The 15,479-nt window shown below is 46.4% G+C and overlaps 2 protein-coding genes across 4 annotated transcripts in view; both read right to left on the bottom strand.

Annotated features, from left to right (window-relative positions):
- Positions 1–568: 568 nt before the first annotated feature.
- Positions 569–10,350, bottom strand: fndc7a (fibronectin type III domain containing 7a). Its single transcript, XM_030362704.1, has 14 exons — positions 10,033–10,350; positions 9,480–9,507; positions 8,784–9,038; positions 8,363–8,623; positions 6,671–6,931; positions 6,051–6,320; positions 5,487–5,741; positions 4,779–5,036; positions 4,134–4,391; positions 3,432–3,686; positions 2,345–2,617; positions 2,122–2,151; positions 1,988–2,024; positions 569–1,203 (listed from the first exon to the last, which is right to left on the bottom strand). The coding sequence occupies exons 1-13, from the start codon at positions 10,087–10,089 to the stop codon at positions 1,993–1,995; spliced, it is 2,493 nt and encodes an 830-aa protein (XP_030218564.1). The 5' UTR covers positions 10,090–10,350; the 3' UTR covers positions 569–1,203; positions 1,988–1,992.
- Positions 10,351–12,091: 1,741 nt separating this feature from the next.
- Positions 12,092–15,479, bottom strand: part of aknad1 (AKNA domain containing 1) — an 11,301-nt gene continuing 7,913 nt past the window's right edge. For all 3 annotated transcript variants that reach the window (XM_030363500.1, XM_030363502.1, XM_030363501.1), the window contains exons 14-21: positions 15,317–15,479; positions 15,105–15,222; positions 14,666–14,830; positions 14,431–14,549; positions 13,955–14,095; positions 13,713–13,827; positions 13,425–13,587; positions 12,092–12,843 (exon numbers count right to left, since the gene is read on the bottom strand). The exon at positions 15,317–15,479 is cut by the window's right edge and continues 85 nt beyond it. In XM_030363500.1, coding sequence (XP_030219360.1) covers positions 12,673–12,843; positions 13,425–13,587; positions 13,713–13,827; positions 13,955–14,095; positions 14,431–14,549; positions 14,666–14,830; positions 15,105–15,222; positions 15,317–15,479 — 1,155 coding nt within the window. In that variant the 3' untranslated portion in view covers positions 12,092–12,672. The remainder of the gene's footprint in view (positions 12,844–13,424; positions 13,588–13,712; positions 13,828–13,954; positions 14,096–14,430; positions 14,550–14,665; positions 14,831–15,104; positions 15,223–15,316) is intronic.

The following is a 15,479-nucleotide window of genomic DNA, read 5'->3' as shown; positions in this document are numbered from 1 at the left end:
TTGCATTCGATTGAGGAAATGATCAGAAACACATCTGAAATATGTTGATATTCATCCGTTATGAAGCCTGTGTGAATGAAAAAGGTCCTGCAAGCCTGATAACCAGATTAAAGAAAATCGGTTGGCACTATTAAGTTAACATTTTAGCAACTGTGGTGTTGCCTACGTAAATGTGAAATTTTGCTTAGATCTAAACCAACATTACACTGGTACACAATATATTTATTTTTTATCTTATGTAATTGTGTACATACATGTACAGATACAGTCCAATGGTTGGGGTACTCACTTCCCAGGAAATCTTTTTTTAGGTATGAAACCCAATATCTGCAGTCCAACATTAGTCATACTTGAGCATGCCTGCTCATTGATGACACCTCTCTCTTGCTTAAAATATCATTAAGTGTCTGTCAAAGGACTAAATAGTAATAATAATAAATAGCGCCAAATATATTTTATTTAGATAATTTAAAATATGTATTAGCAAAATAATTTAGATAAATAACTTAATATTTAAAGAACAAATCAGAAAGTCCAACAATAAAAACAGGAATGACACCACACAGTATTGTCATGCATAAGAAAGGTTGTGCTTTATTTGTGTACAGAGTCACCGGGGATGTCATGAATGCAGTGAATGCAGGCGTTAACATGGAATCGGCTTCCCCAGGTATCTGATCAGACATATCATCCGTAGGGGACACTGCCACACATGATGACTCCAGGCCTTCACCATGGATACTTTCTGCCTATCCACTATTACATTTACCGTATTCCAAAATCCAACAGCGACCTTTTGAACCCAAGAGGCATCAATGACAGTGCATCCACCAATGGAGGCTTTTCTACTTTGGGAAATATATTTTTTCTTGATTCTCTTTCGTCGTTGTCTTCAAAAGATTCTATTTGGGATTTTTCCATGGAATTATTGCAGGCCTTTTAATATTCATGATTCTTATTTTCGTTTAAACAATCTTCACCCAATCATAATGTTTATGTTTCAGATTGAATACAGGCCGATGTGTAAAATCGTATTTATTGCATTTTGGCTCTGTCTCGGAAAAATAGCAGTTGCAGCAAAACAAAAGGCATGTCTCAACAAACAAGGTGATATTTTAGATATTCTATCTTCACTCTTCACTCTTCAGCTTAGCGTGTAGCAGACGTATCCTTGTGTCCAACCGGGGGGGGGGGGGGTTTCCACTGTTAGGGACGAGAGAGAAAGGAAAGAAGACATCAGCCCGGACAAGTTGACCTGCATACCAAGTTATGGTTTCACCTCTTGGATCGAGCTTCTGTATTTTGTGAGACACAAGGTTCATGAGTTTAAATGAGTTCAAGCCTACTTTGTGTTTTAAAAAACACAAAGAAACCCCCTTTAATTTTTTCTGAATACATACATATATAAATTAACACAGGAATACATAAAATAAGAAATAACTTAATCTTCTACTTGCATTTATCAAAAGCATCTCTAACGTCTTTCAGGGCGGGCCGTCAACAACACAACAGCATTGTCGTTGTTAACACATCAGGGTAAGTCATTTAGGCCGACCACACGTATGTTTCTACACAGCAGCATGTAACATGTGTCACATTGTTTTATTCCACCTCCTATGAAAGCAAGACATGACCCCCAGAGGTCCCTGAGGGGACAGAGAGAGAGGTGTCCTTGTCTAAACAACTTTCCTCCTCTTCTTCTCACTCTTTCAACCTTTGTTAAGAGAATCCTATAGATACAGAGTCAGTTTAAGGACACACGATACCCTTAATACTAAAGAGGTTCCCAATGGACCGGTCGTTTTAAAGCAGTTTTAAAGCTTTTTTTAAGTTTTTAAGCTTTTACATTTTTTAAGTTCTCTTTACAAATTGCATGTTGGGAGAAGCTTGTATGTGTCTCAGCATGTTATATTGCACATGTTTTGTCTGTCCCTTCAGTAGATGCGGCAAAAAAACTAAAAAGTGAAGATGACCAAATAAAACTTACCACATTTAACCCGTACTAACCCTTCCACGGTAGATCGCTGAAGAAAGAAAGAAAGAAAATCCTGAATTAGGGATTTTATTGATTACTTTAAATAAAAAATGAACAGTTTGGCCCCTTAATGTCCGGACACTTACCCATTCCAACACTGTTGCCTGAGCAAGAGACTGTAGGCATGACAAAACAACAACAACACCATTGGTTAATGATCATCCATTCATTCATTTCGTCTTCTGTTTTCACACAGGATAGGGTTTGGTTAAGCCCGACCCCCAGATAATTAAAGCACTATCTGTACCTATCTCCTTAAGCCCAGCCTACACCACGCTTCAATGCTTTACTTTTCCGTCCCTGTCTTACCGGCATATATCCTCTGTGGGCAGAAGCTGACCACGCTGCCGTCGCTGTTGACCGGCGCCACCGCCACTGTGTACACGTCGCCGCACGTGTACACAGTCACGTTCTGCACGTCACAGTAGCGTCTGGACGGGGCCTGCGTGCACGTGTGGTTGGAGCCCGCGCCGGACACGGCCACCGTGTAGTTCTGGTGGGGCGGCGCGGAGGACCGCCAGGACACCCTCATGGAGTGGTTGGACATCCGATGGAGCTTGACGTGTGTGGGGCAGCAGGCGCCTGGGAGGCAGGGGGTGTGGAAGGGGACGGGGTGAATTAATGAAAATGGGGTGTTGCTGTTTATTCTCCTCATTATCATTGGCATAATACTGGATTGGTTACAGTACAATACAAACTTTATATATGAAGCGCTTTTTGTGCAAAGTTGCAAGGCAAGGTGCTTAACAGAACAGCAAAAAATACAGCAGTACAATTTTAAGGTTTACAACTACAACTCACGTGTCTAAAAATCCAAGGAGAAAGTGTGATGGACTTGTAATTTCTTTACTAACTCCATGGTTCTCTATCCACCTCAGCAAAGTTCCCCATGACACTCAGGTGACATGGGGACATGGGATCAGTGACATGGGACATGGGGTCGTTCCTCCCGGTTGACGTGCCATGCTGCAGTCAGGAGGACTATGGCGTTGCTTCGTCAATGCTTTTGGTTTCCCGAAATGGCTGTGGATGTTACGCAAGTAACAAGAGCTCCAACCAATCACCCAGAGGACTCCTTCAGCCACTCCTGGTCCCCCACCGACCAGGGTCCCACATCACTTTGGATTTTGAGTCATTTTGAGTCAGGAAAGAGCCCTTATTAGGTACCTGGCGTCTTACCAGCCCTCCTCCTGGAGTCGGGATCTGGCAAGGGCTGAGTATGCCCACAATTCCCACCCTGTTGCATCTACTGGTCTGTCCCCTTTTCAATGCTGCCTCGGCTACCAACCCCCTTCTGCATGTAGGTTCAGATTTCACACTCATCAGTCAGTATTGTGTCTTACCAGCTGTGTGTGCCAATAAATACCCTGTTATACACGGTGGGTTCGGTGCTTACTGGCTGAGAATCCGCTGTAGCTACAGTTGGACACGTGCCCCGTGCTGCTGATGGCCTCCATGTTCACGCTGTAGTTGGTGCCGCAGGTGAGGCATCCCATCAGGCAGTGCGTGCTCATGGTGTGGCACTGGGCGTGGCCCCGCGGCGCGGTCAGGGCCGTCATGTAGGAGCGTGCGCCGAGGCTGGGGCCCCACGTCACGTTGGACATGGCCTGGGTCACCTGCATCACGCTCAGGTTGGAGGGACAGCAGGGACCTGGAGGGGCGGGGCGGGAGGTCATAATGCTGAAACTGGAGGCTACGGTGGAAGCTAGCTGGTAGCCCGCATCACTGGTTTACTCTGACAACAGCTGTCGATTTAGGTTGCATTTTAGATAGCGGATAACCTTTGCATTTGTTTTCCTTTCTCTGCCCGTCACACATATGTTAACGATTGATAGTTCCTCGGTTTTTGTTGAATACTTGATTCTGATTGGTCAATTACTGCATTTACTGACTGTTCATTTTGAATAACAGACCACTGCTTTGAATGTGGCTGTTGCTATGGACACTATTTTCCAATCGTAGAATTGTAAATAGAAATCAAATAAACAAAAAAAAGGGTTTAATATTTGACCCAAGTTTCCTAATAATGAGCGGCTCGCTGTCCGTTGTCCCTCACATATTTCCCTCTCTTTCACACCCAGCCACGCCTCTTGTTCACCTGTTTCCAGAGGAACGCTGAAGCTAGGCAGACTCGGCCCGACGGCGTTGCTGGCCACCGCCACCACCTCGAAGACGGCCCCACAGGGCAGCTGCGTGAGCTCACAGGAAGCGGACTGCGAGTGGCAGTGGTGCGTGTCCATGCGTCCCACCGCCGAGACAGAGTAGTTGGTGCTGGGCCCGTTGGGGGTCGTGTAGTGGACCGTGATGCTGGACTCGCTGGCCTGGGTCAGGTTGTGGATCTGCGGGGTGCACGGAGCTGCAGGAGAGCACAGAGGTGAACTGGGACTCTCAGGGACAGGCGGCGGGGTTGTGCGTCGTGCTGCTGTATGTACGGGGTGGGAACATCTGACGTGGGTCCTTGATTGATGTTGGGTCTAAATAGGCAGTTTGATTGTTTCCATTTTTAATGCTTTATTATAGAGAGAGATAGAGAGGAAGGTATGGGAGATGGACGGTGGGGGACATGCAGCAAAGGACACCGGGCAGGATTCGAACCTGGGTCGCTGCGTTCAGCGCTGAGCCTATATGGTATGCCCTCTACCCGGGGCGGCCCACCAAATAGACCGCTTTGACTGTGTATATCTGAGCTACTGTGTGTGTGTGTGTGTGTGTGTGTGTCCTCTCTCCCCACTCCCAGCATTACCTGTCTCGTGCTGCTGCGGCTGGCAGCTGACGTTGCAGCCCCGTAGCTCGCTGCAGGGCGTGACCACCACTGAGTACCAGGTGTTGCAGCTCAGGTCCGACAGCGCGCACACCGGCGACGTGTCGTTGCAGTGGATCACGCCTTCCGTCTGCTCCGCCCGCGTCTCGTAGAGGTCCGCCCCTCGCACCGGCACCCACTCTATCTCCAGCGTCTCCGTGGAAACCAGCTGCACGGTAACGTTCTCTGGACAGCAAGGAACTGGGAAGGCCGAAAAGAGTAAATGTTACTCACAAAGCTAGCGGTGTTAATGCCTAGATATAAGCCTAAGCCTATATGCTCCATATTTACATGCATGTGCTTTACTTTTGAGTGGAATGATTACTGGTTGTGAAATCCATTTCTCCCCTCTACTATGTTATGTTCAGGAAGTACTTACCCACTGGTATTTACATTTCTACAACTGTATTCTCGTATAGTTGTGGGTCTGTCTGTCTGTCTGTCTGTCTGTCTGTCTGTCTGTCTGTCTGTCTGTCTGTCTGTCTGTCTGTCTGTCTGTCTGTCTGTCTGTCGGTTGATCAGTGGGTCAGGGGCTGAGTGGCTGAGTGTGTGTGTTCGTGCCTTTGACCCTTTGTGCGTGTGCATTTGCTTGCATGCGTGTGCATTTGTGTGGGCGTGAGCGTGTATGTGCGTGCAGTCGGCCGATCGTACTGGTGGTGTAGTTGGCCACGGCCCCCCAGGGACTGGAGCCGGACGGGTTGTGGGCAAACACGGTGGAGAAGTAGGTGAAGCCGCAGGTGCAGGTGAAGGGGCAGGGCGCGCCCGTGGTGTTGCAGTTCATCTCGATGCCGTCGTCGCGCTTCACGAACACCATGTAGAAGTCAGCCATGGGCGACAGGCTGAAGGCCACCCTGCAGCTGGCGGGCCAGGGCTCCTCCACCCAGATGCGCTCCGGAGGACACGGGTCTGGGGGTGGTGGTGGTACACAAATAACACAACCATGAGGTAGAACAATAGCATGTCGTGTTAAAGTACCAAAAATATCAAATCAATGAGAATGCATTAAAGTCAATACAGTCATCGGTAGTAGGTACTGCTGACATTGAGCCATTATGAAATGTTATTATTTCCTTTATTTTGAATTGATCCAAAAGAAACAGTACATGTGTGGCAGGGAAATCAAAGCACAGAGGAACAATAGGAATGTGCTATCGGTTAATACAGAAGTACGTAGAAGTAAAGTGTTAATGTTGTGTGTTAAATGTAAGTGCTCACATGTCTGAAAGTCCTCCTCAGCTGAAGGAACACTGGGGCCTGCCGTGTTGGCGGCGGTGACCATGACGGAGAGGTTCTGACCGCACACCAGCGGGGATATGATGCAGTAGTTTAGGCTCAAGCTTTGATGAGGAGTGCAGTTCTGCCCAGTGCTGGATTCAACAAAGTAGGTGTCAGCACCTTTAGAGGACCCAAAGTACACCCTGACGGCCGGCACCCGAATTTGCCCAATGGCCAGCAGAACCTCCACCGGCTTCGGGGTCGGGGGACCTGGAGAGGGCCACATTTTTTTACATTCCATCAGAATGCATCATGGGATTTTTTGATGTGACACTCCTTATTGAGAGGCCTCAAGACTGTTGTAGTACGGTCAAATCCTAAATGAACATAATTATACAGTATGCATGTTAGACGCTTTCCCAGTTTCCAACTCAACAAGGTCTCCCAGAAACGACAAAATCGTTTCACGGCTGAATCACCAAAGCGCCATAACCATACCGACAGGATAACAGAAATTCCAATGCTACTATGCTTCCAAAATGGAGGCGGTCATCGCGATGTGTAGGGCACAAGCCCTACACATAAGCCCTTCCCCTGCCCGGTTCTCTCGCTCTGCTTACGTGTGATCTGGCAGGTGCGGTTGTGGTCTCCGGCTCGCCCGTCCTGATCCGAGGCGGTGGCCTTGATGCAGTAATATGTGCCGGGGCTCAGGCCGTCGAAGGTGAAGGAGGTCTGGTTGGTGATGTAGGTGGTGAGATTGTTGGTGCTCGGTGTCTGGAAGATGTAGAGGGAGTAGAACGCGGCGTGCTCCACCGGGGGCCAGCTCGCGTTGATGGTGCTGTTGGTCTCGGAGATAGTGGTCAGCTGCGGAGCCGTCACCACTGCAGGGCAGGGAGTAGACGCGGACACCCGTCAGTACAGGGGACACGTTGAGTCAGAGAGTGCGTACGGTGGATGCTTTACTCTTTTTTCATCTTTGGTTCATTGTTACTGTGAAACATCTAAAGGGTATAATTTAGGATATGCTAACGACATGCAGGGCTTCCTAGCCCTGGCACTGTGGATGCCTGGCTTTACCAGTTGCTCTACCAGTTACCTTGCTATACCAGTGGAGCCAGACAGGGAAGGACAGAGGGAAAACATGGGGTGGGTGGGGGGGGGGGGGGGGGGGGGGGGGGGGGGGGATGATCAGACCATTGTTGTAGAGAATAAACTATCTGATCATTGAGAAGATCTTGGAGGAGGCTTTGGAGACGAAGGGGGGTGAAGACCATGGATGAACTGAATTTTTTAATCAATCTGGGTCATTCACCATTCATCATCTTTCTACTCAAATAATGAGTTATAAAGATTGAACAAAAAATAAAGTGCTCCCTCCCCCCTCCCACACACTTACCACACAGAGGTGTGGTAAGATGGAATCAATTTCCCCCTGCGATCCTGTTACGTCCAGCATTGCTTGGGGAGAGGAGACAACCCAGTTCTCAAGGTCTCCCTTTTCATGTTCTTGGGCATGCAAAAGGATGTATGCGGTTTCCCCTCACTGTGTTTGTCTGCCTGAAGTAAACACAGAGACAATAAGGCGGTGACAGATACCCTCATTCTGCTGGCGGATTGAGATGCCGATGTATTGTCTTACAGAAATGATCGCGGCTGCGTTTCAATAGTCTCGTGCATTATCACCTGTCTGTCGACAGATTTTTTATTATTTTTTATCTTTTCTGGACCTGTGAAGGCAAAGCTTGTAATATAGGTCCGTTGATACACCATTGCATTCAACAGGTGCTGATTAGATTTCAAGGTTCTATGTGTAAGAATCAGCGATACCTCCTCATTACTGGCCCCTTTGGCCGATAAGTGAACTGCAGCCTGCTCAAGCTAGTGCATTCAGAGCACTTGAATGCTAGCTCCCTGAGCGGACGCAATAACCATCATAATCTCATGCTAGCTATAACCATTAATAACTGTTGTACAAGTGACAAAGTTACAAAGGTTTTGCTATGATCGGCAGTTGGAAGTCACTTCCTCTTTTCCCGGCAAAACCAGCCCAGTTTAAATATAATAGAAATCAGCTCACAGGCGGTTCTACACAACGGAGAGAGATGGCCATGGTCTAATTTTTAAGTTACATAACTACCTGTTCATATATTAGCAATTTAAAGCAATTTATGCATTCATGCAATTCCGACACGTAGTCCCTTTAATGTAATGCTATGTGTATACTGGCTGGGGTCATAATTTGATGTCGGTCCATTGGTTTATCAGGAATGCGTCGCCTGTCGACGAGCGGGACCAATCATGACAGTCTGTACCTGTCCTGAGCTCGTAGTTGTATGAAGGCTGGCTCCGCCCACCGGCGTTGACGGACATGACACTGAGCGTGTAGTCGGTGAAGGGATCGAGCCCCTGGATCGTGCCCGGGGACTCGTTGACCGCCGTCTCCTCAAAGAAGTCGTCCACGTCGGACATGGCCCTCAGGATGTATCCGGTGGCCCCCGTCACATTGTTGAACTCCACGGTGATGCTGCTGCTCTGCTTTGAGTAGGCCAGTGTGATCTCTGGCACCTCAGGAGCTGCAAGGGTCAGAGGTCAGAAACACTGATTTGTACACAGCAATGATGAAAGTAAAAGACATTCGGATCGTCATTAGACAGCCAATCCGACAAGGGGCATCGTATCGACACGCTGGGTTGAGCCATGGAGGGTAAAGTGTGTCGGGTCAGGTCAGCTGACCTGTGAGCGCCTCCTTCGTCCCGATGGTGCTGAGGACGTTGAGCTCATCGTCCATCGCATCGACCTGCATGGTGTATACCGTGTTGGCGGACAGGGTGTTGAGGCCTCCGACAGCCATGTTGCCGTTGAACGTGGAAAAGGCGGTAGAATGTCCCGGATTGAGCTGGGGCGTGGCCTGGACCCTGTAGTGGCTGGCGCCGGGGTATGCTGGCCACTGCATGGTCACACTGTAAGACGTGACCGTGTACACGGACACTGTAGAGCAGACAGGAGGAGGATTTATTCGCCGAAGGTGAAGTGAATAGTGGGGAATAGCCTATTCCCCACTATTCACAGAGGTGAATAATTGTTCTAGTATATGCTACACGTTAACACTCCAAAAATAAACTAGATAACACTTTTTGCCGGGATTTATTTGTTTTCATTAGCAAACAAAGTGGGAAACTTTTGCGATGAAAACAATATCCCGAGTTTGCGATTTCAATCATGGGATATTGCCCAATATCCCGATTAGAACCAATCAAATTGCGCCATCTTAGGAGGTTCACATGTAGCATATGCTAATTATGTGTATAAATAGATACATGTGCATATTCATAGGTCATGGAGTCATGTCCCTACTACAAAAACGTATGTGATAGCCTTGACAAACAATGACCCAATTGTGAAGCAAAGAGTAAAGAGCAGTTAATTTACCATGATGATGATGATCTGCAGTGCAAATCTGAAAATAAAATGTACAAAATTATTAATTTCCAAAACATTACATAAAAGTGGAAATCAATTCTAAGAGAAAAAATAAGGGACATACCAACAACACAGGAACATAGTTTCAACAGTAAAGAGCCATTTGAGTGCAGGTATCTGACATTATGAGACCCCTGAGGCAAATGACCCCTTGTATCATATTGTCAGCGTGTGAGGGGCAGCCGACTGCACATTACCATCACTCAGCACAGATTTCAGAGCTGCACAGGGCAGGTATTTATTTCAGGTCCGAATGAATTTGTCTATTGAGCTAAGGTTCTGCATGCCACACACACTTGTTGACAGCAGTTGTGATACTCAAAAGAGCCTGTGTTCTCCAATTTCCGCACACAATACACAATGAACAGTACAATATTACACAAAAATAAAAGGAACACCCTTGGATTTACCGAAGATTTTTGACAATTTCACGATTCCCCCAGTATTATACTTTTAAAGATGCATGACTCTATCCACCGAATAATGACTTTAATCTTCTTACCTGTGACAAACCCAGCAGCAGGAACAGTGCATGCATCCTTAAACCTGTACCTGCCATGTCTTATGTGAAGTATTTCTTAACCAGAGAGAGTGTGCCTCCGGGCTGTTGATCTTCTTGTCTTTGACCTTTGGCAAGGGGAGCTCATCCTTAAATTTAACTTAATATATTTTTTTCTTCCTTCACTCGGCCGTTTCTTTATTGTTTCAGCAAATCAGCACTAACCAGAGAGCCCGAATGTTAGAATCCTCCTCCTCTGGGATTTAGGGTCAGCCTATCAGGAGAGAGGAGGTATGTCTCTCTGCGGTTCTTGTACGTATCTCTAGTTTTTCATATTTTCACATATTTCAACAAAACATAAATATATGCAGATATCCATTATAACTTAATTTGACTTTTTTTTTATCTGCATCCACCCCCACCTGATACCTCTGATAAATGACATCGATTTGATCAACTTTAGTTTAATTAAATATGATTTATTTTTGTTTAATCTTGTGGCTTAATCTGCAGAGTTTAATTTTCCTAATATAAAAAAAACCCTAATAAAAAACAGCTTGTAAGTGGATGAAACACTTTCACATTGCTTGAAGAGAAATATGTCAGGTATCCATACATACCTGTATGTTTCCATCATAACCACTTGCAACAACATATGGATATATATATGATATACGGCTGCAATTTCATAATTTTTTATCATGGCAAATAATACATTAATTGTTCTACAGTCCAATCATTTGGAAAGGATATATATCCAGATTCAATGTGGAATCTGCATCATAAGCAAATAATAGCAAGTGCTTATTAAACATAAAAACACAAATCAAAAATAACTGAGACAAAATTGACGCACTTTACCATCGTATCCATTTTACCACCACGGTTAAAACCAACAGGCCACAGATGCAACTGCATGCTAGAGTTACAGAATGAAGTAAAACAGTCCAGAGTTACCTGCCTGTGTACGCTTTGCCATGTACAGTGTGAATAATAGTGACGTGATCCCTTGGGACTGTTTTCCTCATCCCTCTATTATGAAGATGGGCTGGGTCGGCCCTTCAACACCAGAGACCTTTTCAAAATATAAACCCAAAAGTAATTTGATCGACTTGACCTAAAAATCTTTCATGCAATCTCTGCTCCCCATTATCCAATGCTTACACTGTACCAATTTTTTACCAATTTTTGGCCAATATTCTCTTGTCCAGTAAGGTGCATTTTTGTGTTAACTCTGTAATTAAAACAATTGATAATTTGATAGTTAGTAATCATTTAGGTAGACTGTGTAATTATTTATTTTTAAAGCCGGTTAATCTTTGCTCCCAAATTAACTTAAGGGGGCACTTGATTTGATAATATTTGTATTTGTCTCACTGACCTGACAGCAAGGAGAGAGAAGAAGACATAGAAAGCGAGATAGAGCGAGTGTTTGTGCAAGTGTGCCCCTGATGAAGGAGAGGATATGGTGTCTTGACTCATACGAGTGCCCATCCTAACTGGCCTGGAGGTTTGGGTACAATGGAAGGCTCCATAAAGGACCGCAGAGAACGGGTCAGCCGGGCTGGTGGCATCAGTGTGGGTGTGGATGATACCTCTGTAGAACAACAACAGGGTCAACTGAGGAACAAAACAATGGAGAGTGAGGAGTCTCGTATCACAGCACCTGCTCATTTAGTATCTAGGACCCACAGGCTATCGGGGCTGGACATGTGAGGCATCGAATGAGCAATTTAGCTTTAAGCAGGAACCAAAGCCGATACTTAGCGGGGAATCTGAATGGGAATTTTTCAGAAATGTAATATTGCCACTCTGACCTATTTTTTTGCATTCATTTAATGTTGTCGCCTTTGGTCTATCTATATAAATATGTAAACATACGTGTATACATATTTAGATCCAGTTGCATGCTGGGAAACTGTGGGGTCATGTGACCTGTACATGGCACAGGGCACCCTGGCGGGGTGTATTGACAATATTGTATTGGAGATTGCTTCATTTACCAAGTGACCTCGTGACCCCGCATCTAAAGTTAAAAAAAGAAGATGCCAGCATCCTGGTGCACTTTCATTATGACTGTATGAAGGTTTTTTATTAAGAAACAACATTAAAATGCATTTCCTTTCTATTTCAAGATTTCTGATTTGTAATGTGATTGCGATTGTGATGTTTTTTTATACATACAACATTAGAACTGCAAATTAAATACAAAATTTAATTAATAAGAACAGGTAAAATAATCACATATAATAAGCACATCAAAATATATTTAAATAAATTACTATATGGTAAAAAACAATAGGTAAATGTTACACATTTTACTTCTATTCCAGGGATATATCCTAAAGGGGACCTGTAACGCTCTGAAGAAGAGAATAATGCTTCATATTGGGGTTGGGAAAAAAGTATGGTCTGCAACATCCACTGTTTCGACCATTGAGTCATTATTCCAAATTGGACCAATGGAGAAAGCAAATCCAATGAGTTAGAAGGGCCCAATTGTTTTGCGAAAAACATGCAGAAACCGAGTTGATGTTGATGTTGACTCGTATAAAGCATTACTCTTTTACTTGAATAAAACGACCCTGATGGTTACCCTTAAGCTGTTGTTCAACTTGACGAAGTGATTCATAGCCCGCCGTGTCACAGGGCGTTCCCTCTTCTGCCCCCTAGTGGCCGCGCATGCTGCGGCCTCCTATGGAGCTGAGCCTTAGCCAGGTCTGCCGAGAGGCTCTTGGCCATGCGGTCAGTGGTCCTCTTCATACTGCGCGCCGCCTCAATAGCCCGGTCCAGTGTCCGGTTCATCTCTTCCTCCTAGCCCAATACAACAGACACGGTCGCTGAGTCGAAATTAATTGAATCCTTCCCGATATAGTGCACTATTCAAAGCGTCACCATTTTATAATGCTTCACTGCTTCCCATACAGTGCGCACAACTTAGTAGCCAAAATGTACTGTTAAAATGTACAACTGACCGCAAAGCATCCTTTGAGCAATATGCTCTTACCACTAGCCTACTTGCTTCTTAATTATGTAGCCTAATTCTTTGCTGCCTGCGCTTTGGACAAAGGATCTGTTAAATTAAACTATAGTAAAAAGTAAGTGAAATTAAGTAGGAAGTAAAATTCATCAAAATTAGTGCATTGCATCATGTTTCAAATCAGTTACTATTTACACTAAAAAAGAAAAACATCTTTCTCTATTTCCAAATAAGTGCCACGTGGCATTGTTAACCCTCTTTCCTCATCCTTGTTATGACTATTGTGTATCTGTTTAGGCTCTCTGCGGGCCTCACCACGGCTGGGCTCCCTCTCATGTAGGTTACATCGGTGGACCGCTGAAACCCATACTGCTGATCTATAGAGAATGACGTGCTGAGAGACTGGTGCTCTCACCTTGCTCCCTCTGCGTCGGGCCGTTCTGTCTGTCCTCAGATACTCCAACGCTGGCGACGGCGTGCGCTGGAAGAACACGTTGCTGGGCAACAGTGCGGAATCCGATTGAACGGAGCGCTTCCGCTGGTTGGATGACGACTGCATCGCCTCTCCCACTTTATAACTATATGTGTTGTGGTTGTTTTCATGTGATGAGGTGTGATGCAAAACAGAAGAGGAAGATGAATTCATTTTTTTTATCTCTATTTCTAAATGATTATGAGCGCACTGATACGAGTGAGCAGTCACCTGGCCGGGAGGCTGCAGGAGGAGGTGTAGTTGACCTGGAGGAGCGGCTTGTGGAGAGGTGGAGGAGACAGGGGAGACAACTTCTCTTTGGAGTGCACTCTCCTCACCTCCTTCCCTGATAAGGAACACATCGATAGGAGTTTGAACCGTGCTACACAGCTAGATCTTCGGTCGGGTAAAGAGCTGCATCCCGTTCGGATGTTTGAATGGAATTTGGGGACGAAAGCAACTGCAACACTGACCTCTGTAGGCATGTCTTTTGCCTTGTGGTGCCCTGGGCAGCTCAGAACACAGGTAGAGACTACTGCTGCTCCCTCTACTGTCCCCTACTGGTGCATTGTTGAACTGCAGCATCACCTTGGAGTCATCTGCCTGACCACTATCTGGAAGTGGGGAAATAATCATGTATTACCAAGTATTTGTTTGCGCCCCTGTGCGTATATGTGAGAAAGAGAGAGTGAGAGAGATGGACTGAACACACTGAAGGAAGAATCGTGACATGTTGTGATGAGAGAAGGACCTAAAACTCCCCATAAACAGACTCATTTTTTGAGAGAGAGAGAGAGAGAGAGAGAGAGAGAGAGAGAGAGAGAGAGAGAGAGAGAGAGAGAGAGAGAGAGAGAGAGAGAGAGAGAGAGAGAGAGAGAGAGAGAGAGAGAGAGAGAGAGAGAGAGAGAGAATTGAATTGAATTGACAGAGAGAGAGAGGTGTGCTTCACCTTTACTCTTGCTCTGCTCCATGTCCGTTGAGATCCAGTCCTCTAACCTCAACCGACTGGAGCCAGGCTGGCTCCCATCCTCCCATACCTCGGACCGGCTGCCCAAGGACTTCAACCCACTACAAAGCCCACAGGACCATTATTACCAAGACACTTTGCACTATTCAGCCAGACACACAAACTCCTCTACTCATGTATGAACATCAGGTACACTATGTGCAGCATGTCTCTCTACCGGTGGTGGGTTATCCGGGTTTGTCGGGTTTTGGACTGGCGGTCCAGGTTGAACTTAGAGGTGAGATAGTCCATCTTCTGAGCTAGATGGGGGAGCTGGACCAAACCATCCTCTAGGTCCTTCTTCAGCTGGGACATCTCCCTTTGCAGGGCCACCAGGGCCTCGCTTGAACACACACACGCACGCACGCACGCACGCACGCACGCACGCACGCACGCACGCACGCACGCACACACACACACACACACACACACACACACACACACACACACACACACACACACACACACACACACACACACACACACACACACACACACACACACACACACACAGCTGTTTTAAGCCACTCACTGGAACGTTTTGTATTTTCGTAATGTATTTGCTAATAGCTGCCGAAACAAGCGTCCTGTTTCTTTATTCTTTGCCATCCACAGACCTGTTGCAGGAGCAAGAGTGCAGTCGGTCCAATCCCAGGGGAGCCTGCATGGCTGTGCTGAGGCTGGGCTCTGATAGGTGGTGCTTAACCTGGTTGCTACGGAACTGGCGGAGATGTTCTGGTGGGGGGCAGGGGTCAGTGTAATTGATCAGCCAATCAACATGCTTGTTTGTGTACTTCCCTGTCCACTTGTAGAATGTGCGCCGCCTCACCCTGGCGCCTGATTGGCCTCTCCTTGGCGGTGCTCTCCACCCACCGCTCCACCGCTGTAGCCGCCCCACAGCCGGGCGCGTCGGTGTGTTTGCGGGCGTCTGATTGGCCGGCGGCGGGCCGGCTGCTCCTCCACCTGGGTTGCTCTGCGGGGGCGGGGGACGG

The sequence above is a fragment of the Gadus morhua genome, chromosome 8, assembly GCF_902167405.1.
Source record: "Gadus morhua chromosome 8, gadMor3.0, whole genome shotgun sequence".
NCBI lineage: Eukaryota > Metazoa > Chordata > Actinopteri > Gadiformes > Gadidae > Gadus > Gadus morhua.
This window is presented reverse-complemented; position numbering and strand designations above follow the sequence as displayed.

Coding starts and splice junctions, on each gene's coding strand:
- fndc7a (XM_030362704.1), bottom strand. CDS start 10,089: ATGGCAGGTACAGGTTTAAGGATGCATGCACTGTTCCTGCTGCTGGGT. Junction 5,037..5,486: donor CGTGGCCAACTACACCACCA/GTACGATCGGCC, acceptor CGGCCTTCCCAG/TTCCTTGCTGTCCAGAGAAC. Junction 3,687..4,133: donor CAGCGTTCCTCTGGAAACAG/GTGAACAAGAGG, acceptor CCGCCCCTCCAG/GTCCCTGCTGTCCCTCCAAC.